Source organism: Tilletiopsis washingtonensis, assembly GCF_003144115.1.
Source record: "Tilletiopsis washingtonensis strain MCA 4186 unplaced genomic scaffold FA09scaffold_12, whole genome shotgun sequence".
Classification (NCBI taxonomy): domain Eukaryota; kingdom Fungi; phylum Basidiomycota; class Exobasidiomycetes; order Entylomatales; genus Tilletiopsis; species Tilletiopsis washingtonensis.
This window is the reverse complement of record NW_020312009.1, coordinates 224,845-245,612: the sequence shown is the minus strand read 5'-3', so window position 1 is coordinate 245,612 and position 20,768 is coordinate 224,845. Positions and strand designations below refer to the sequence as shown.

General features: G+C 67.9%; 6 protein-coding genes across 6 annotated transcripts; 1 reads left to right on the top strand and 5 right to left on the bottom strand.

Annotated features, from left to right (window-relative positions):
- Positions 1–764: 764 nt before the first annotated feature.
- Positions 765–3,326, bottom strand: FA09DRAFT_330275 (TPT-domain-containing protein). The gene is made up of 6 exons (XM_025742539.1): positions 2,903–3,326; positions 2,530–2,832; positions 2,065–2,361; positions 1,836–2,013; positions 1,630–1,774; positions 765–1,574 (listed from the first exon to the last, which is right to left on the bottom strand). Exons 1-6 carry the CDS (start codon positions 3,098–3,100, stop codon positions 1,190–1,192), a joined length of 1,506 nt encoding a protein of 501 aa, XP_025597874.1. The 5' UTR covers positions 3,101–3,326; the 3' UTR covers positions 765–1,189.
- Positions 3,327–3,608: 282 nt separating this feature from the next.
- FA09DRAFT_339096 (hypothetical protein) lies at positions 3,609–8,378 on the bottom strand (the record flags this gene model as incomplete). The annotated part of the gene is made up of 2 exons (XM_025744176.1): positions 3,609–4,775; positions 4,836–8,378. The coding sequence occupies 2 exons, from the start codon at positions 8,376–8,378 to the stop codon at positions 3,609–3,611; spliced, it is 4,710 nt and encodes a 1,569-aa protein (XP_025597873.1).
- Positions 8,379–9,535: 1,157 nt separating this feature from the next.
- FA09DRAFT_40469 (hypothetical protein) lies at positions 9,536–10,266 on the top strand. The gene has a single exon (XM_025745641.1). It carries the CDS (start codon positions 9,681–9,683, stop codon positions 10,119–10,121), a length of 441 nt encoding a protein of 146 aa, XP_025597872.1. The 5' UTR covers positions 9,536–9,680; the 3' UTR covers positions 10,122–10,266.
- On the bottom strand, positions 9,963–10,783 carry FA09DRAFT_330273 (hypothetical protein). Its single transcript, XM_025742538.1, has one exon. The coding sequence runs from the start codon at positions 10,560–10,562 to the stop codon at positions 10,275–10,277; it is 288 nt and encodes a 95-aa protein (XP_025597871.1). The 5' UTR covers positions 10,563–10,783; the 3' UTR covers positions 9,963–10,274.
- Positions 10,784–10,878: 95 nt separating this feature from the next.
- Positions 10,879–16,474, bottom strand: FA09DRAFT_330272 (SNF5-domain-containing protein). Its single transcript, XM_025742537.1, has 4 exons — positions 13,230–16,474; positions 11,337–13,175; positions 11,205–11,279; positions 10,879–11,148 (listed from the first exon to the last, which is right to left on the bottom strand). The coding sequence occupies exons 1-4, from the start codon at positions 16,056–16,058 to the stop codon at positions 11,119–11,121; spliced, it is 4,773 nt and encodes a 1,590-aa protein (XP_025597870.1). The 5' UTR covers positions 16,059–16,474; the 3' UTR covers positions 10,879–11,118.
- A 570-nt stretch (positions 16,475–17,044) lies between these two features.
- FA09DRAFT_319229 (calcium-transporting P) lies at positions 17,045–20,142 on the bottom strand. The gene is made up of 7 exons (XM_025740929.1): positions 19,854–20,142; positions 19,424–19,762; positions 19,150–19,368; positions 18,060–19,088; positions 17,865–18,002; positions 17,456–17,811; positions 17,045–17,398 (listed from the first exon to the last, which is right to left on the bottom strand). The coding sequence occupies exons 1-7, from the start codon at positions 19,936–19,938 to the stop codon at positions 17,099–17,101; spliced, it is 2,466 nt and encodes an 821-aa protein (XP_025597869.1). The 5' UTR covers positions 19,939–20,142; the 3' UTR covers positions 17,045–17,098.
- Between the last annotated feature and the right edge of the window lie 626 nt (positions 20,143–20,768).

Genomic DNA, 20,768 nt, shown 5'->3' with positions numbered 1-20,768 from the left:
TGCGCTGCGCCTCCAGGCACCATGTCTCACACTTTTTCAGGCGGACAGCCACAGAGCACGCCGCACCCGCCCTGCGCTGCGCCTGCTCCCCGATGATCGCACCTCTGCTGCTGAACTGCCCCGCGCATGAGACTCTCGGTCCACCGCCGCCGCGCCCGCGGGAGGAGCCTGCTTGAGCGGCGCGGTCTGCCTCCGCCCGAGCCCTACAGATGGCGTTCGCGCTGCTGCATCGCTCCAGCCCGCTCTTCGTCGGACACCGCAGTCGCATCAGAAGGGCTCGAAGCGCGAGAGGTGGAGGATGGGCGGAGGATGTCTGAGCGGCATGCTGCGCCGCACTCGGCGCCGTCGCACCGCCGCCACGAGGCATGGCGTGAGAAGGCTGGAAGGTCTTGATCCCTTCTTCCGAGGCGGATCTCCCACTGCTCCTCCCGCGCTGCACCTTTGCGCTAAGCAAAGATTGCTCCCGCCTCAGCGTCCGACGCGCAGCAACTGCGAGCGTGGAGCGCCAGAGCGAGATGCGAGGCAAGCTCTCGAGTCTCATGGCGCGGCGCATGATAGCTCAGCGGTGAGACATGGCTGTCGGCTCCGACAGGCCGTGCTGCACTCGACTGGCGCCTGGCTCCTGGAGAACGCGCTGCTCCGCGCGCAAACAAACAAGCGGAGAAGGGCCGAGGAGCAATCGCAGGCCCTCCAGTCTGCAACTGCGCAGGGGATGTGTGGGCAAGTCGTCGTGTGCCACGGCTGCTGCACTCCCACGAGCGGCCGGTCCGGCAGCACTGCAGCGAGAGGATGTCTGCTCTCCTGCAGACCACAGCGGGAGTAGCGGCCGGCTGCTTTTCCTCCCGGCCGTGCCGGGAAGTGAGCTGAACCTTCTGCAAGCGCCGTCTTTCTTGCGGCCCGCGCGAACGCCTCCGTCGGCCGCAAGACTCAGACACTGATCTCTCTCTTGCGTCGTCACCCTCAAAACTCGTGCAGCTGTGTCTAGAGGCAAGGACGAGCGAGGCAGATGCCTCTGCCACAGGGCTCTGCGTCCGGCGAAGCAGATGATCGCCCAGCGTCATGGGTGTCGTGAGCAGGCAGCGGCTGGCGGCCGCAGAGCACATGTCACGCCACACCGCCGCAGTTTGGCCCAGCATGGCAAGTGTACATATGTCGCAGCAAGGTCTATGGCGTTCTGCAGAGGCACAGTCTAGTCTCGGTGGCGCGTGTCGACGCCGTCCTCGCTGTTGCTGCCGCTCGGCGGCGGGCTGGGCAGCGAGACTCGTGGATCGAAGGGCAGCACGGCTGGTCGCGCGAACGACGACTTGCCCTCGCGGTGTGCGTCGAAGCCGCCACCTGGTGCGGCCCACGCACTGGACGTGCCCCGAGCGCTGCTTGGCGGCACTGCAGAGGAGCTCGTGTATGCGTGGCCAAGCTGCTGCGACGACGAGACGGCGTGGAACTGCCGCGGCAGCGTGATTGAGCCTTCGAGCAGGTCGGCTCTGGTCGTGGGCAGCGACGAGCGGTCGTCTCTGCGAATCTTGGCGTCGATGGCAGCGTTGCTGGAGCGCGTCTTTGCGTCGTTGTACATGTACCTAGCACGGGTGTCAGCGCGGCTCTGGCGGCTACGCCCTCTCAGCTTTCGCTCACAGTCCGACAAAGGTCAGCACGATGCCGGTGCACTGCAGGAAGGAGACCTTCTGCCCGAACCAGACGATGGCCACCACGATGACGAAGATGCGCTTGCACAGCCCGGCAATGCTGTACGTCACCGGCGAAACGAGGGCCAGCACGCCTGGGTGCGGGTATGAGCGTGGCTCATGCAGCACGCAGCCGCAGAAGCGCAGAGCACTCACTGAAGGCCAGCACGTTCTGGGCGAAGTGCACCACGCCATTGACGAGCAGGCCCCACAGCACGTGGGGAGCCGAGCGCGTCGCATCCACCTGCCGCTGCAGACTCGCCTCAAGCAGACTCGGCGCACTCGCCGCCAGCATGCGCGGCACGTCCGTGTACAAGGCGAAGGGCAACATGATCTGGGTGGAGCGTCAGCAGCACGCGAGCAAGAGACTGGCGCGCACACGCACGATGACGGAGATGCCAGACGAGTAGTAGAGCACGCTGTACTTGTCGCTCTTCTCGCCGTCGCCGCGGCTGCCGCCCTTACTGAGCACCTTCTTCGAGAAGATGTTGTTGGCGACGAACACGAGCGTAGAGGCGAGCGCAGCGGAGAGACCCAGCAGGTCGTCCGGACTGAACGCCATGCCGGTGCATGCCATCATGACGCCGAGCGTCAGAGGCGCGAGGGCGGCATATGTGCGCATCGGGTACGACACGGAGAATAGAACGCGGAAGGACAGCACAGTGAACAGCGGCGTGAGTGCCTGTGCGGGGACAGATGAGAGTCAGACAGGTGCCGCACGGCCGCAGCACGCGGCCATGGAGCAGGACAGCGCGGCTGAGGATGCGGCATCGTGTTGCTGCTGTGCCTCATGCCAGCTCGAGCCCCACGCTGACACCACTCCGACCCACTGGACATGACGCTCACGCACCTTGATGGTATGCACCGTGCTCACGGGCACTCTCGAGATCGCCAGGCTGCTGAGCGCATGTCCCAGCGCGTTGAAGAAGCTCAGCACGCTCATCTCCTTGACCCGGCCCAGCGTCGGCGCCTGCAGCTTTCCAAGCGGACGCCCGATGCCCGGCACGCGCGCCATGACGGTCGAGCTGCATGCCAGTGCGCAGAAGATGTGCACGAAGACAAACTGCACCAGCGTGAGCGACACGGGGTACGGAAAGGGCGGCGGCAGCTTGCTGCCATCGGCGAGTCGCACGCGAGGCGAAGAAAGTAGGGCCTGGCGTGCCACGGCAGCAGGAGGTGAGCCAGCAGCCAGCGCAGGACTGAACGCTTCGCAATGGACTGACCTTAGAGGTGTTGCTGCTCAGCGCACTCGCCAAATACCAGGCAACGCAGGCGGCGCAGAAGGTGGCCAGCGACGACGAGGGCAGCGCCGCGCCCAAACGTGCCCGCAGGGGCGACACGTGTGCGTTCGACGAGCCGGCTCGCCTCCGCGCGGCAGCAGCGAGTGCCGCAGCGCGCTCCTTCGACGAGGTGGGCAGCATGATAGCGGCCAGCGCACCTCAGACGAGGCAAAAATGTGCCGCCACGAGGGGCGCGCGGGCGGTGCGTCGGCCGTCGGCTGCTGCCCGCGGGCGAGGCTGCGGCGAGGACTGGCCCGAGGTGCGCGCAGCAGCCGCAGCGTCGTGAGATGCACCGGAAACCGAGACGACGTGCAGCAAAGGAGGACCAGGAGAGACGAGGCGTGGGTGTGATGGGGCGAGAAGGAGCAGGCGCGAGAGCAAGCGCGTGTGAACCCCGTCGGCGCTGCCGAGCCGCCGGCAAAGACACACGCCGCGCGCGGCGCAGCTCCTGCGCCCCGCACGCTACCCCGCCCTGCCACGGAACAACACGTGGCGCCAGCGAGCCTCTGCAACGCCGCTCATGTGCACACAGGGCCGGAGAGATGCGCATGAATAAATAGGTGGTGGGTATGCAGGGGATACAGATGCAGCACAGTGAGCCAGGCACGCTCGAGGTAGAGGAGGGAAGGGAGAGGCGCGGCCCGCTCGGCTAGGAGGCCTTGCGCGACAGAGCGCCGGTCGAGGGACGCGGCAGCAGCGACGGCGCCGGCGACGAGGCCGAGGAGCTGCCGGTGCCGCGCCGGGTCACAGCAGGGCGCGGCAGCGCGGAAGGTGTGCTCGGTGCAGCGACAGCAGCCAGCGTCGGCACCGGCTTGCGCTTGACGAGCATGGGCGAGTCGTGCGAGCGGGGCTTCGGCGCCGACGCCGCCAGCGGCGACGCCGAGCGTGTGGGAGCAGGCGCAGGCGAGGCCGCGCTCGGCTGTGCAGTCGGCGAGGAGCTGAGACGGATGGAGGACTTGCGTCCGGCGAGCGTCGGCAGCGTGCTGAGCGGCGGCGACGTGTAGGACGAAGGCGCATGGCTGCCGAAGCTCTTCGCCCGGCGGATGCCAGACGGCGCCGGGATGCCCGACGCCGCGCGCACAGCGATGGCCTTCTCCTTGTCCGCGCCCGCGGTCGAGAGGGCCGGCGAGGGAGACGCAATGCTGGCAGCCTGGCTGCCGCGCCGCGCTGGTGTCGTTGGCGGGCGAATGCCAGAGGGCTTCGCAGCGGGAGCTCGTGGCTGAGGGACGGAGCTGGACACTGAGGGGCGTGCCTTCGCGAGTTCACTGGGCGCATTGGGATCATCGACAGCCAGCGCGTGCTCGCTGTCTTCGACCGCTGGACCAGAAGGCGGCGCAGCGACTTCGAGCTCCTTGCTGCCGTCTTGCCCAGAAGCAGCGGGAAGAGGCACAGCGGTCTGCGCTTCCGGCTCACCGACCGGTTTGGCGCCAGGCGCGCCGCGCTCGTCGCCTTCGCTGCCTTCAGAGCAAGTCGTGGCGGTGGTGGCAGTGCTGCGGCGGTCGCCCACAGCCGACCAGACATCAGAGCCGAGCAGTGTGTTCGGCGTGTCTTCGAGATCGGCAGAGTCGGGACGCAGCGGGCAAAGCGGAGAGAAGGGCGCCTCGCGAGCCGTCACAGCGTTCGCAGTCGAGTCTGTGGATGGCGTCTCGGTCTCGCTGCTGTTGACCTGCACGAGATCGAGCTTGGCGGCCAGAGCGTCAGGACTGACAGAGCTGGAGGCTCGGCTGCTGGTGTCTGGCTTCGAGCCCACGTCACCACGCGCAGCACGTGCGCGCGACTGCAGCATGAACTCGTCCTCGTCGAGGTCAGGCATCGCCTAAGGATGGAAATGTCAGACTACGATCGCCGAGCGTTCATCGCCAGACTCGAAACTCACCTCGATGTCTGAGTGGAGCAGCGAGTCGCCGTCGCTGAAGGACAGATCGAGGACAGGGCTCGCCGCCCGAAGAGGCGAGACCGCTGCGTGGCTGACACGAGCTCGAGCATTCTCGCGCAGATCCACTGCAGAGGCGGCGTGTCGCATCGACGCAGACGTCCGCGTGGTTTGAGGAGTCGATGAGCCAGCAGCAAATGCAGCAGGAGCAGACGGACGCGCACGGGCTCGCTCTCCGCTGTCGGCAAAGCGTCCGCCCGCGGGCAGCTCGTCCTCGCTCTCGGCGCTGCTCCAGCCGCTCGAGCGTGCCAGGTGGAGACGCGCCGCGTGACGGGGTGCTCCGGTCTTGCGTGGAGCAGCAGCAATCCTGCGCTCGCCGAGTGCCTCGATCGTGCTTGCTCCGTGGTGCTGCTGATGCTTCCGCTTTTCGCCGCGAGGCGGGCTCGCGTCCAGTGCTCCAGAGCGGTCCGCAAGAAGATCGAGCGAGACCGCCACATCCAGGTCGGACTCGTCGCTCTCCGCGTCCGACTCGGGCCCGATCGTCGACTCGGAGATCGCGCCGGATGTGAAGCTGGCGATGCTGGGCGCGCGAGAGAGGCGAGCCGACGAGCGATCGAACGTCGCAACGCTGCTGCGCGTGGACAGGCGCGGAGCGCTGAGCACGGGCGGCCACGCGCCGGGAGAGTCGAGGTCGAGCGCATCAAAGCGGCTCCGAGAGCCTGCGCGCCGCGGCGCAAGGCCAAAGGACTTGCTCCTCCGTACGACCTGGTCGTGACGGGAGGGCTGCTGTGTCGGTCTCGAGCCGCGAGCCTCACCGCCAGCTGCAGCATCGCTGTCATTGTCTCTCCAGCCCTCCAAGGCGTGCGAGGCGCTGAGAAGATTTGCGTTACGGCGTGCTCGTCTTGCTTCGGGCCCATCCACTCCGACGCCCATATCCACGCGCGATGGGCCAAGCACAGGCGAGGCGACAGGCGTAGATGTCCGCGAGCTTGGCGGCGAGGTCTGCATGCTGAACTCGACATACTGCTTGGTCGGCGCCTGTCTGGCCGAGGGCCCAATGCCCAGGCCGACTAGTGCGTCAGCATCGGGGTGCGCATCGGTACCGGCGCCCGACTCCGTGCGCGCAGGCGGCTGCGGAAAGACTGGGGCCGAGCGAATGCCGAGCGTCTCGTCCGACGCAACGCTGTACAGGTCAGAGTCGCGCGGCCGAAGAGACGAGTCGAAGGAGAAGACCGAGGAAGCCGACGAGCCGACGAAGCTTCCACGCTCGCTGAGAGCATGCTCCGCTGCGTGTGTGTGGATGTCGATCGGCAGGAAGCTCCGTTGAGCGAGCAGAGTGTGCTGCCGCTCGCGCAGCGCGTTGGCACGCTCGGCCTTCGCGCGGGCCTGTGCAGCCAGCTCGCGCATCGACACAGGGCCCGAGGTGCTCGGCTGTCGTCCAAGCTGCTCGTCCATCGAGACGATGGAGCCCAGCGTCAGCGTGGAGCCGCGGCTCGACATCGTGTCGAGTGTGCCGGCACGAGCGGCGATGCTGCGCCACGTGCCGCGCCCAGTGAGATCTGTCGGGCGCATGCCTGGCGGCACGAACGGCGGCAGGTCGGGCGAGAAGGCGTAGTAGGCCCACTGCGCCGCCTCCTGCGCTGCAGTGGGGCCCGCCTGCCCGCGACAAGACGAGCCGGGTGCCTGCACGCGCTGGTCGTCGAAAGCAAGGCCGACCTTGCTTTTCTTTTGCTTCCGCCGCTTGCGAGGAGTGCCGCGACTCGAGCCTTCGGAGAGCGTGTCGCTGTCTGCCTCGTCGATGGAGATGGCTGGGACCACCGGAGCTGCCGCTGCTGCTCCGACTCTCTCGCTCCCGCGCGGCGCCTGCGCATCAGCGTTCCGTCCGCTGTCGCTCGAAGGCGCGCTCGCTTGAGAGTTCTGATACATCTCGACAATCGCGGTAGCGCCAGATCCGGGCCGCGTGTACGGCTCGGGCGTCAGCAGCGGACGCTCAGGTGTACCTGAAGCGCCGCTCTGCTCAGTCAGGGCGCCAGCAGGTCCTTCATCAGAGGCTGAACCTGTACCCTCCGCCTTGCCTCCGCGTGCAACCGGACTGTCTCTTGACGGAAGCACTACAGCGTGTGACTCTTGCTTCCAGCCAGCAGCCTCGTTGGCCAGTGCAGCGACGAGACCGCCCATGCTCTTGCGCAGGAGACTCTGCCGCCGTCTCTCGTCCTCGCTCATCGGCGGGCTGAGTGCGCCCTGGTCGAAGTCGTCGTCGTCTTGCGCTTGGCCCGACGAAAGAGCCACGCGGCTTGGAACGGGCGAGTCTCGCGGACTGATGTTCAGCACGTCCGAGAGGGCCTCGTCGCTGTCCTCTTGCAGCTCCTCGACCCACTGAGGCGGCAGTGCTGCAATGCCACTCGGCTCTACTGTGCCGGCCTCGCTCGTCGGCGGAAGCTCCGAGCGGACGGACCAGCGCGACACTGCCGAAGTAGCCGAGGATGCGGTGGAGATGCGCCGATCTGCAGATCCGGGCGGCAGAGAGGGCAGGGCGATGCAGGGCGGAGGCGCCGAGGGCGGGCCAATGCTGGATGCGCGCCGCGACAAGCTGCCGGCGCTCGATGCTTGCCGCGAGAGGCCGCCATTGAACGAGGTCCGGTTCGAGAGTGCCGGAGATAGCGGCGTGCTGATGCCCGACGCGGTACTGGAGCGTTTCGCGCTGGAGTTTGCCAACGCCGCTGGACGCGGACGGGAGCCAGATGCGGCGCCATCAGATGACTGAGACGTCAGACTGGACCGCGCGCTATTCAGACCTTTCGGGCCGGAGCTCGAGCCTGCAGTAGATGACCGGCCGAGCGACCTGGCACCGGGAACGTCTGGCAGAGGAGACGCCGGCGGACGTCCGGCCGGCGCGGCGGGCGCGGGTGAGTACGCTCGCTGGGCCTGCAGCTCTGCAGCAAGCTCGTCGAGCAGAGTCGAGGCGCGCTCGCGCGAGAAGCGCGCCTCTGCAGGCTGAGCGTACGACGAGCGCGCACTGGCCGAGGTGTCGGAGCGAGAGGCAGTCGAGGAGGAGAGCGGATAGTCGCTCAGACCCGAGTCTACCGGCGGCGAGCAGACGTTGCGCGGGCGTGCGGCAGGCGCCCGCATCTGGCTCGGCGCAGGCTGGTGCCCGTGAATGGTGCTCTCTTCGTCCGCCGCCTCGAAGAGAGCGCGTCTTTCAGCAAGCACCTCTTCGTCGTCTTCGGCGTCGTCGTCGGCGTCAGACTCGGCGTACCAGGAGTGGAGCGCCGCGTTGCCGCCGAGGCGGGCGTCGCTGACGAGGGCGCGCCCACGCGCCGTCGACCTGGGCACGGACAGCAGCGATGCGGCAGGCACCTGCGTCTCGTGCGCACGCAGCCCGGCGATGCCGTCCTCGTCGGACTCGGGCTGCATGGCGCGGATCTGCGCCTGCTTGGCCTGGCGCATTGCCAGGATGCGTGCGCGGATCGACTCCTGGGCTGCGGCGCGAGCCTCGCTCGTGCTGCCGCCCATGGCCGGGTCGGGCGTGGTGTGCAGAGCAGACATCATGCCGGCAGCACGGTCCCGCAGCCGAGGCGCACCAGAGCGAGGGGCCGCGGTGCAGCCGGGCACTTATAGGCTGGAGGCTGCCGTCGAGATGCGCCGGCGCATAGATCGGCGAGGAGCTGCGAGGCACGAGCACGGAGGACGAGGATTAAGGGAACGGAGAGATGCTGAACAGCAGGCAAAGTCGGACAGGTAGAAGGTGCGGCAGTGACGAAGAGCAAGCCGCCGCACGTAAGGCACAGTCGAAGGAGCGTCGTGGAGCAGAGAACGAAAGACGGAGCGCGGCCGCAGCAGGAGGAGCGAAAGAGACGCGCAGAGGGGCACGCCAGAGGCGGAGCGGCGAGCGTGCGGCGACGCCAGGTATCGAGAGAGGGATCGGGGTGATGGAGCGGAAGGCAGCCCTGAGCGGGCTGGATGGATGCGAGCGAGGCGCTCTCAGGAGAGACGCCGAGCGGCAGCAGCAGCGCAAGCAGCAAGCGGCAGGCGGGCAGAGTGCGGCGCCTCTCAGGCTCCGCTCCGGCGCAGCGGCGGCCCCGGCGCGAGTCTACCGCAGCGGCTCTCTCTGCGCTCGGCCATGCCGCCGCTGCCGCTGCCACGATGCGTGACGCTTGCCTTCTTCCCTCTTGCGCTGCCGCTGCGCCGAGGGCCGCTCCAGCCTCGACGCTGCTCGAGGCGCTCGAGGCGCCTGGGGGGCGGAGCGGCGAGCGCCGACGCTTCTCTGAGACGCATCCGGCGCCACGCTAACGCCCTCGCGCCCCGCTGCTCCTGCGCCCGCCCTGCAGATCCCTGTCCATGCCGCCCGCTGCATGCGCGCTGACCGTTCTGCCTGCAACTTTTTAAGCGCACCGGCACCTCGCTTGAGGCGGCGCAGCCGCGGCACGGCGCGGGCGGAGACGACGAGACGAGCTCAGCGGCACGGCATGAGCATGGGCATGCACAGCCGCAGCGCCGCAGCCGGCTCGTGCAGCAGGTGAAACAGCTGCGTCCCGCTCAGAGCAGAGCTCGGGCGCCATGCCCTCTCCTGCCCTGCTCTCGCGCTGCTCCTGCGCTGAGGGCGCCGGCGTTGGCCCGCTCTGCGAGATCGATGGACGAGATGCTGGGTGCTGCGCCGGCAGGCGGCCACGCTAGAAGAGGGGGTTGACAGCACAGACAGCTGCCGTGCCCTCGCCATCCGCTTCGCGAGCGAGGCGAGCCTCACAGACGGCACAGCAGACTCCTTCGAAGCTGCACGCTGTCTCGAGTAACCTCGAGTCGAGTCGAGGTATGAGATCTCAGAGAATACGGAGGTGCAAAAGCTAGGTCATGTCCGAGGCCGAGAATGGTCGATTGCGCGGCGAAGACCCCTGTCGCTGCAGCTGTCACCAGGCCGCCGGAATGCGCGCCTTGGGCGCCTCCCAGGCGCAACGGCCGGGTCGCATACGTCGGCTCTGCGCTAGGGTCCAGCGATGCGGAGGCGGCGGCGCTGCAATGGGGACGATACGGCGCACAGACTCAGTCAGTGCGACTTCTCACGGGCACGGACGGTCGTGCTCGAGACGAGGCATCGCGCGGCACTGCGGACACCGCAGTCGCGCGAGACAGCGCGCAGCCTTGAAGGCAAGATCACGGCTCCCGACCTTCTCCGTCAGGTACTCGAGCCTCGTCTGGGTACCCATCACAATTCTTGGCGAGAGCCTGGCTAATATCGCGGCTGTAAGGGCGGAGAGCTCAAGCGAGCGCAGGGGCCTGCGCAGAGGGCGGTGAGCGCGCATTGAGGATGGGCAAGGGCACCCTTGCAGGCTACGTTGGTCTGGCTGCAAGACGCCCGACATCCGCGGACTGGCGAATCTCGGGCCCATCGCCAAGTCTCCGAGACTGAGGCTCTGGAGCACCCGTCATAACGCCTGCACAGCAGCGTCATTGACCGTTCGTCGGGCGTGTGCAGTACATGGAGGCACCCGAGGTGTCGAGGGGCGGCCACGTGCAGCGCGCATCACCATTGCTGCCAGGGACAAGCAGCAGGATAGCTGATCCGGCGCAGTGGAGCATGCGTGATGCTCGGGGTCCGACGGAGCAGCGACCCTTGCTGGTGCTCGTTGATAGTGGCGGCGGAGAAGGATGCTCGGAGGTGCGATGGCGGGCCGCGCATGATGGCAGGCGCGCGCCTCCGACGGCACCGCAGCCGCAGCCGCCTCGCTGGCCCATGCTCGGAGCATAGCGCCAAAAGTGTCCGAGCCGCTGGCTTATGTCCGAGCGATGACCGCAGCAAGCAAGGGCGCTGCCTCACGCCTGCGGCACGGCCGCTGCGCAAGGAGCTCTGCCTGCGCTGCGGCGATGCATGCGCGCCGACCGTTGCGCACGCCTTGCGCAGGCGCGTGCCTGATGGCGACGCCGCACCGCTCCGCCTCCGCCTCCCGCTCCCGTTTGTTTGTGGCGCCCGTCCGGAGCCTCGGATGCACAGGCACGATGCCTCTGGCAGCCAATTCTTCAAGCCAGAGCGCGGGCCATTCTCGTACGGAATGACCGCAGGACGCTTCGCCGAGCCATCGAATGCACCCTCAAGCTGTCAGGTGCGCCGCCGCAGCAAGGGACACATCTCTGCCTCAGGTGGACCTCGCTTCACCAGCAGCAGATGCAAGCACGATGTATTCAGCGCTTGAGCGTTTCGGAGCACGGCACACGAGTACGTGTGTGCGGACAGCTGCGGAGAGAGGCGCAAGGGCAGCGGCAGAGTGCCAGAGGAGCCGCTCGCTCCACGGCGCTACTGTTCGAGCGAGAGTCGGGCGGCGACCTGGAGAGCCGGCAGTCAGATGCTGGTCAGACCGCACAGCACGCCAGCACACCCACATTGTTACGATGCAGACGGTTGCGAAGGTGAATCAGGAAGTTGTCCAGCGACTCGCCAGGGCCGGGGGTATAGAGCTGCGGGAGCGTGTCAGCAGCCGTAAAGGCCACGACGCCGCGCATCAGCGAACTCACCTTGCCGGGACAGTCCTGGCAGCGCACGCGCCAGTCCGTTTGCCCTGGGACCTCTGGCAAGCTGGCAGCAGCCGGCGGCCGCGCGCGGAGCAGCAGCTCGAAGCGGTCGTCGGGATACTGCTGGCGCAGCGAGTCTGCTGCCTCGCTGAGCCAATCCGGAGCCACCGGCGGTGCTTGCTGGGCGCCTGACGGCGCGAGCGCGGGGCTTTCCGACGGGACTCTGTGTGTGTCCTGGGCGACGCCTTGCTCCTGCTTGAGCGGCGAGCCAGCATGCATCGCCGGCGTCTGCGAGAGCCGCGCCTGGACGCCGTTCTTCGACGGCGATGCGCTCGGACGGCGTGACGAGCCGGGAGAGGACTCCGCCGAGTCCGAGTCCTCGTCGGGCGAGCCGACTTGCTGGAACGGCAGGTCGGGCGAGTTGCCGCGCGTCGACTGCGGCTGACTGACGAGGGAGCCGGCCTGCAGCGCGTGAGCATTGCGCACGACCTTGCTCTTGTCGTCGACGGCCTCATCGTTGTCGTCGTCATCTTCGTCATCGTCATCGTCGTCGTCATCGCTGCTCGAGTGCTGGCCTTCGCCGGCCTCGCGGTCCGCACGGCGCTTGTCTGCACGTGCGCCAGATGAACCGTTCGCCCCCGAGGCGGGCGTGTCTGCAGCAGACGTCGGTTGTGTCGAGTCGCCGTGCTCCGGCCGCGGAATCTTGCTGTGGCCGTAGAGGCCGCGATGGAATCCCTCGTCGCGAGTGTAGTGCACGTTCTGGATCCGGCGGTGGCGATGGTAGTACTTGCCGCACGGGCCGCAGAGCGTCTTGTCGCCGAGTGGGCCTTTGCGGCGGCCCGGAGCAAGCGTGCCTGGAATGCCGCAGTTGGAGCAGTGCCACTGCCCGTCGTGGAAGCATTCGTGCTGCGTCTTGACGTCCTCAGCCCGGATCTTCGCAGCGACTGCAGCGGCAGCGGCAGCCTTCGCCGACATGTGCGACTGCGGCGTGTCCTGTGCGGAGGCCGAGACGGCAGCGCCGGACTGCGCGACAGGTCTGTGCTTGTGCAGCTCGCCTCCGTTTGCGCCGACGAAGCTCGGACCCGTGGCCTCGTTGAGGCCGCCAAGACCGCCGGGGTGCACAAAGTGCACGGCGTGGCTCTCCAGGCGTGCCCGCTTGGCTGCAGCTTGCGGCGCCTCGGGTACGGGTGCAGGTGTGTCGCGATCCGGCAGGCCCAGCGACGGCGCGATCGAGGCGGTGGCGGCCGCTGCAGCACGTCTCGTCGAAATGCCTGCTCCACGGTCCGAGCGTCCGCCCGGGCCAACGAGCCCATTCCACTCTCCGCCAGCCATCTCGCCGCCGTTGCTCGCCAGCATGGCCGCGATGTTGGCAGCCTGGAGTCCGGAGACGGCCGGCGTTCGCTGCGTCTTCTGAGGCTCGCGATCGGGCAGGTTGATGCCTCGCCGTCCGCGCGTCTGGCGCCTCTTTCGCCGCGCGTCCCGTTCCCGCTCCTTCTCCAGCAAGTCGATGTCAGCCTCGCTCAGCTGGTGCAGGCGCGGCGTGTGGCTGTCCGCATCCGCCTCGTTGCGCGCAGCGCCCGACACGGACGGCAGGAAGCACGTGCGCAGCTCCTCGTCGTACACGTCTGCGCCGTCGAACGCGTAGCCGAGCAGCGCGAGGGAGCGCTTGTGCACGTCGACCTGCTCGCGAATGGAGTGCGCGATCGCAGTCCGGAACTCGCCCGACAGGCCGAGATCGGCGGCGAAGACCTCTGCGAACTGCTCCGGCGAGGTAGTCTCGTCTTCGCCAAGGTCCCACTCGAAGCGGTCGACGAGGTTCATCGCGCCCACCGTGATGTCGAGCTGTCAAGACGGTCAGTGCTGTATGCGCAGGGCGCGATGCGCAACTGTACTCACTCGAATGTCGATTCGGAGCTCCGCCCGCGGACGCGCAACAACGACTGGGCTCTCGCTCTTCGCTGTCGCACGCTCGTCCTCCGCCTCGGCGCTGAGCGCGCGCTTCCGCGAGGCGGGCGACGCCTCATCGGCAAGACTGTCCCTCTGCCTCTTCCACCACTGTTGCTCTTCTGCATCCAGCTTTCCTCGGCGCGCGTCGTCTGCATCCTCGCCTCGTCGCACATAGAGCGCGCGAGCGGCAACGTGCTCCTGCACCTGCGCCTGCACAGACTGCTTGATGGCAGCCACGAAGCCGGCGTGCGGCAGAGCAAAGTCGTCGCACAGCGTCTGGGCAAAGGAGTCGAGGCCGACGTGTGCATCGGTGGCGTTCCATGTGAACGTCTCGCGCAGTCGCCACGCCTCGTAGTCGATCTCGAGCCGGATTGGCACCAGATCCTCGACCTTGCCTGCGGCAGCGCGCGACAACCGCCGATCCTCGTACGCAGACAGGTTCGACGCAAGCGTGCCCGCGCTGCGCCCGCCCTTGCGCAGCTGCTCGTGCCGCTTCTGCTGCGGGAGGAGCACGTGTAATGCCTCGTAGGCCTTGTTGATGTAGTGCGGGTCGTCTGCGACGTCCGGCCGCTCCCACCAGTGCAGGTTGTGCGGCGCAGGCCGCAGCTCGTCGGCGCGGGCCCGGAGAGCGTTGAGGCTGCGGTGCCCGTGCGTGTTGATCATCTGCGTGTAGTCGTGGTCTCTCTGCATGATCACCGCCAAATGGCCTTCCTCTTCCTTCGTCAGCGGCTGCCAGAGCTTCTCGAGCGCCTTGGCGTCCTCTTCGGGCACCTCGTCGCCGTCTGGAAGCGGAGGCAGCGGCGTGACGCGCGAGTTGTAGTCGGCGACAGCGAAGCCGCTCTTCGTGAACTTGGGCAGCGGCCCGCCCTGAGAGGGCGGCAAGGATGCGACGCTGAAGCGATGCGCACGCAGCTGTGCCGCCTGCGCCTGCGCTTGCTGCTCGATTGTGGCGAGCGCATCAGGCGGGCCGCCGGACACGCCGTCGGCGGAGGCCACAGAGAACGATCGCGAGGGTCCTGGCGGCGCGCCGTCCAGCGCCAAGGCCGAGCTAGGTCGCCGCGACGCACTCTCCGACATGTCCGAGGGAGCGAAGGGATTTGACCCGCTCAGCCCGTCAGTCGTTGGCGGGCGTGATCCTCCCCGTGCGCTGCTTCGAGACTGAGGCCGCGGAGGGTTCGTGCCCTGGCGCACTCGTGCCGAGCCGTTTGGCGCAGACATCCCGCCTGCGCCTGCGCTCGGACTTTGCGGTCCATGCGCTGGAGACGCGGCGTGAGCGCCTGGCGACGGCCTGAAGACCTGCGGCGGCGGCATGCCGGCCTGCTGCTGCGGAGTAGACGGAGCATGCGACGGATACTGTTGCTGCTGCTGCGGCTGCTGCGACTGTTGCCGTGCATGCTGCTGCTGCTGCATCATGAACTGCTGCTGCGCCTGCGGATTGAGCGATGACGGGTGCGGCGAGTGCGCAGCGGGCGCCTGTCCGGCTCCGGCGCCCTGTCCTGCGTGCGCCTGCCCATGCTGCGGCAAGAAGCCGAGAGCGCGCGCCTCGTTGATGCTGATGACTGCGCCGCCCGCGACCAAGGCTTCCTGCGCCTGAGGCGGGAGTAGGGCAGCCTTGACGAAGACGAAGCCCATCTGCTGCAGCGCCTGAGCAGGCGACATGGCCTGGCCCTGGTTGGCGCGCTGCTTCGAGAGCTGCATCGCCTGGCTCATCATCTGCTGCTGCTGCGCTGGCGGCATCGCCGGCTGCCACCCAGGTGGGAAGCTCGGCATCGCCATCTGCGGCTGCGATGCGTGCGCGCCGCGCGGCGTTCCTGCCGCGCTCGGGTGCGGCTGCTGCGTCTGCAGCGGCGTGCCAGGCGGTCGGTGGCCGGGCTGCTGCGGCAGCTGCGCGCCAGAGACGGACGGACTCCGCGTATGGCTCCTGGAGCGGTCGCGCGCGAAAGCTTGGATGCCGCCGGCGTGAGGCACAGCGTGCCCAGGCGACGATCCTTGATGTGCTCCGGGCGGTCCAAACTTCGGGCCGGGTGTGCTTGTCGGCGTGCCTCGACTCCTCCGGCCGCCCTGACTGGTGCCGGGCTTCTTGAACTCACCCACGTCCGAGGCACCGGGCGACGACGCAGACGCGTACATGAAGGGCTGCATCCCGGCGTTGGCGGCTGCCGAGCCTGCGTGCTGCATGGAGCCGTAGCTCGACCCAGCGCCGTCGGTCGACGTTTCCGCGAAGCCGTTCAAGCCGTTCATCAGAGCGTTCGGCTCGATCGCGCCGCTCGTCTGCGGCATGGCGGAGGCGCCGGCGAATTGCGAGTACTGCATGCTGGAGTTCTGCGCTCCTTGGCCGAACATCGCTCCAGCGCCCGCCTCGCTGCTCAAGCCTCCGCCGCCGCCCTGGAGCGCGCCAAAGTTGTAGGCCGGCTGCGAGGCATAGCCGGGCGCGCCGGAGTGCGATGGCGCCGCTTGCTGAGCTGTTTGGTTGAACATGCTCGGATTGAAGCTCTGGCCTGCCGGCCAGCGAGAGCCTGACGCGCCGCCCTGCTGCTGCGTCTGCTGCAGCATGGCGAGCATGGCCGGCGTGAGGCCGTTGCCCGCCGCCGAGGAGAGGTCCGGGCCCATCTGCGACATGGCTGCGAATTGCGCAGGATTCATGCCGAGCTGGTTCTGCTGCGTGTGCTGCTGGGCGCCCGGCTGCAGCGCGGCGCCTTGCGACTGGGCATCCGCGCCGAAGCCGCCGAGGCCCTGCACCGAGCCAGCGATCCCTGGGTATTGCCCGCCGTCGAACATGCCATGCGGCGTTGAGGCGGCGCTCCGCACAGCTCGGGTCGTTCAGAGGCGAGGCGCCGATGCGCGCTGCAAGCCCGACGACGCGAGAGATGTCGGGGCGTGCCGTGGAAGAGAGCGAGCGCGTGCTCAGAAGGAAGCGGCGCGGTGTGAGACTGGCCGAGTGCACTCTCAAGGCCGGTGCGGTGAGACAGAGAGGCTATGCGCGACGCAGCTGCATCGAGCGAGCAAGAGGACGAGGCCGCGGCAGGCGGCCGAAGTGCCCGGAGAACGCGCTGCAGAGGCGGGCCAAGCGGGCTGTCCGAGACGCAAACGCCGGCGCCAGAGATACGTGCGGGTCCCTGGATGAGCGAGGAGCGGTGCGGCCGAGAGGCGGGGCAAGGCAGGGTGCGAGGTTGGAGGGAGAGGCGAGGTCGTGGTCGGGAGCGAGGCGCGACGCGCTGCGCTCGCGACGCGCGCACGGCGATGGCGGCCGACGTGCCCGCATCCGCCGCGCGCGCCCTCGCCGCGAGCGCGGCGGCATGCGGCCAGCGCCTGCACGCGCCAGCGCGCAGCACGGCAGAGCGCGGCGCAGCGCAGGCGCTGTGACAGCGATGCAGCGGCGCCGTGCCGCCAGCCAGAGCTCGAGAGCGCCCTGCTGTGTGCTGCGTCTGCCCAGCCAGCAGCAGGCAGCAGCGGCGCGTAGGTGGCGACGACATCACCGCCGGCTCGCAAGCATCTAGCTCCCCTGAGCCGCTGTTCCTTGCGCGCCGTCTCATGGGCGCTCTGAGCGCTGAAACGTGGCTGAAGGAAGCAGCTCGGATGAGGCGAGACGTGCTCGGCTGAAGACAGAGCAGAGAAGCTGTGGGCTCCGAGGCGCCGGTACGGTCGACGTGGTCGCTGCCGAGCGACCACGACGAGAGGGCGAAGCTCTCTAGGCTTCGCCGAGGCTGGCGCAGCAAGCGGTGCACACTCACACACGCCGTGCAAGACGGTGGTCACGGCAACCGGGGCTACAATAAGTTCTTCTATTAGGTCGTGCAAGTGTCCGCGCTCCTCCGTCTTCACGCCATGCTGCCTTCCCAGTCTGCCTCCTCTAGGCCGAGCCGCCGCTCGTAGCGGCGACGCAGCTCGTGCGCGCCGAACGCCAGCCCGGCAATAAAGACGAGCAGGAAGAGATCGCCGAGGTCCAGCCCCGTCGTCTGGAACACGCCCTGCAGCAGCGGAAAGTAGACGAGCGCCAGCTGCGTCACCAGACTGGCCGAGACGGTCGTGATGAGCATGCGGTTGCCCAGCAGCGGCGTCGCCAGGCCGCGGTTCTGGATCGCGGATGTGAGGTCGAGGAAGACGAAGCATGTGAAGGTCTGCGAGCAGCGGGTGTCAGCCCGCAGCCACGCTGTACGACGCCGCTGCGCACTCACCATCGTCTGGTCCCGCTGGTCCGCGAAGCCGTCGCGCAACTCGTGGATGTAGATGTAGAGCGTGCCGACGACGATGACGGAGGCCGAGAACAGAATGCGGTAGATGAGGCGCTGCGTGATAATCGGCGCCGTCTTGCCGCGCGGCGGCCTTCGCATCACGCTGTGGTCGACCGGGTCGACGCCGAGGCTCTGGCTCGGCGGCCCGTCCATGAGGATGTTGATGAAGAGGATCTGCATCGGGTTCAGCGGCAGCTTGAGCCCGAACGCCGTGCACAGCGTGATCAGCGTCAGCGCAGCGACGGCCGTGCTGAGCTGGAAGGAGAGGAAGTTCTGGATGTTGTAGAAGATGCCCTTGCCTGGGGCGCGGTGTCAGCCAGCTGTGTACGAGGCGGCGCACGTCACCACACACCTTCCTCGACGGCAGGCAGAATGGTCGCGAAGTTGTCGTCGACCAAGATCACGTCGGCTGCCTCCTTGGCCACGTCCGTGCCGCCGCGGCCCATCGAGATGCCGATGTCGGCCATCTTCAGGGCCGGAGCGTCGTTCACTTTCGGCGATGTCAGTGGGAGTGCGATGGCTGCGCATGCGCCGCTGGCTGGCTCACCTCCGTCGCCCGTCATGGCCACCACTGCTCCATTGGCCTGAAAGGCTGCGATGATCGACATCTTGTGTCGCGGCGTCGTCCGTGCGAAGACGCTGATGCCGCCGATGCGCTCTTGCAGCTGTCGCTCGCTCAGCCCGTCGAGCTGCTTGCCGGTCATGACGCCCGTCCGCCCTGTGCCCTTGACGATGCCGAGCTGGCGCGCGATGGACAAGGCCGTCGTCTCGGCGTCACCCGTGATCATCACGACTTGGACGCCGCCGCGACCAAGCGCGGCGATGGCCTCCTCGACACCCGGCCGAGGCGGATCCTGCATCGCCTGCAAGCCGCTGAAGACGAGAGTCCGAGAGTCGAGAGCGTTGGGCGCTCCCGACGCAGTAGCGAGCACGCGCAGGCCGCTGCTGGAGAACTCGAGCGCGACGTCCGAGACACGCTTTCGCGCGGCATCGTCCAGCTGCACACGGCGCCCTTCCGGGCCGACGTACGCACTGCAGCGCTCGAGAATGATCTCGAAGGCGCCCTTGACGTACACCTGCTCCTCCGACTTGGCGCTGCCCGTGCTGAGAGAGCCCGTCACGGCCATCAGCTTGGTGTCCGAGTCGAAGGGCACCTCGTTGGAGCGCTTGAAGTACGGCCGCTTGTCCTCCAGGCCAAAGAGGCGCAGCGCATCTGCCATGGCGACGTCGGTGGCCTGGCCGACGTTGGCGCCGCTGGCGTCCCGGTGCGAGTTGTTGCAGATGTTGCCGACGAACAGGCTGCGCGACAGGGCCTCGGACGGCCGGTGCGGAGCCTGCTGCGACGTGAAGTCGATGCTGCCGTCTTCGAAGGTGAAGGCGCGCACGACGGTCATCTGGTTCGAAGTCAGCGTGCCGGTCTTGTCGGAGCAGATGACGGACACGCAGCCGAGCGTCTCGACCGAAGGAAGCCGCTTGACGATCGCCTTGCGGTTCGACATGCGCAGCACACCGAGCGCCAGCGTCACCGTGACGACGATGGGCAGGCCCTCAGGGATGGCCGCAACGGCGAGCGACACTGCCAACGGCCATAGGGTCAGACGTCCGCAAGGCTGCGCGCTGCATGTGCGCATACTCACCTCCGATGGTGAACATCTCCAGCCACGGCTTGTTCTGCAGCACGCCCATCAGGCAGATGACGCCGATGATCGCGAAGCTGATCATGCTCAGGCGCTGCGCCAGCTGGTCCATGCTGAGCTGCAGCGGCGTGCGCCGCTCTGTCACCTCGTCGACCATCGAAAAGATCATGCCAAACTCTGTGCGCACGCCAGTGCCGACGACAATGCCGCAGCCGTAGCCTGTGGAACGCCGTGAGACACCAGAGTACGAGCACAGGCTCCCACGGCGACTCACCGCTCTTGACCAGCGTGCCCATGAATGCAATGTTGTCGCGCTCTGCGATGGCCGACTCGCTGTGGTCGGCGGCGCGCTCGACGACGTCAGCGGTCTTGCGACGTGGCTTGATCTCGCCGGTCAATGTGCTCTCGTCGATCTCCAGCGCCACAGCCTCTGCAACGCGCACATCGGCCGGGATGCGGTCGCCCGTGGAGAACGTCACGACGTCGCCCGGCACGAGCTCGTTGGCGAGGACCGTCGTAGTCGCGCCATCGCGCACCAGATGACAGAAGTGGGGCACGAGCTTGTTGAGCGCCTCGAGGCTCTGTTCTGAGCGTTGCTCCTGGACAAAGCCGACTGACAGACGGGTCGGGCGTCGCGTAAGATGCTGGCGCGAGCCTCGATCCTCCGAGGGGAGCCGCGCTGCGCCGCCCGTTGCGACACTCACCTGAGATGACAATCACGACGGCCACTGTGATGCTGATGGCGTCGTCCCACTCGCCCAGCAGCGCGCTCACTGCTGCGCTGCCCATGAGCAGGAGAATGAGCGGTTCTGCAAACTGCCCCGCGAATTTCCTCCACGCTGGATCGCCGCCCTTGACGCTGAACTCATTCGGCCCACCTGCCGCATTGCGCGCTTGTGGCACAGCGGCTGATGAGAGGCCGGCCTGAAGTGACGTCCCAAGGTGCCGCAGCACCTCCGCAACGGACACGTGCGTGAAGTACGCCGAGGGCGAGGAAGAAGGCGCCTGAGGGTGCACCGGTGTCGGGGCGTGGGCTAGGCTGGGCAGGAAGTGGTGATCGTCGGCTGCGGAGGATGCTGCACAAAGGGTGAGTATCAAGCAGACAGCACCGGTCAGTGCTGCTCACCCTTGCGCAGCGTGGTCGAGAAGGCAAACTGCTCGGGCGCCGTGCCGCCTGGACTCGGCGGAGGATGCCCATGTGCGTACGGAAAGCCGCCAGAGGGCGGATAGCGCGGCGAGGCGCCATATGCGTGCGCTACCGACGGACCCGAGGGCGGCGGCGAGGTGAACCAGTGTGCCGAAGACGGGCTGCCGTCTGGTTTGAGCGTCTCGCCGGTCCCGGCTGAGGCGGCCGGTGCGAAGCTGAGCGGCGAGGGCGCGCGTCGCTGCGGCGTGCTCGCCCCGGCGCCGAGGCCGCGCGAGGACATCGCCGCCGGAGAGCGTGCCGAGGAAGAAGCTGCGCAACAGCGGCTCTGCCAGAGAGGCGTGGCAAGCACGAAAGAAACGGGACCGGGCGACGCGCCAGTCAAGGCCAGGGAGGTGTTGGTTGGTGAGAGGCAGGGGCCACGCTGGCCGCAACGCGCACCACGCCGTATGTGGCCCAAGCCACGCGCGCGCGC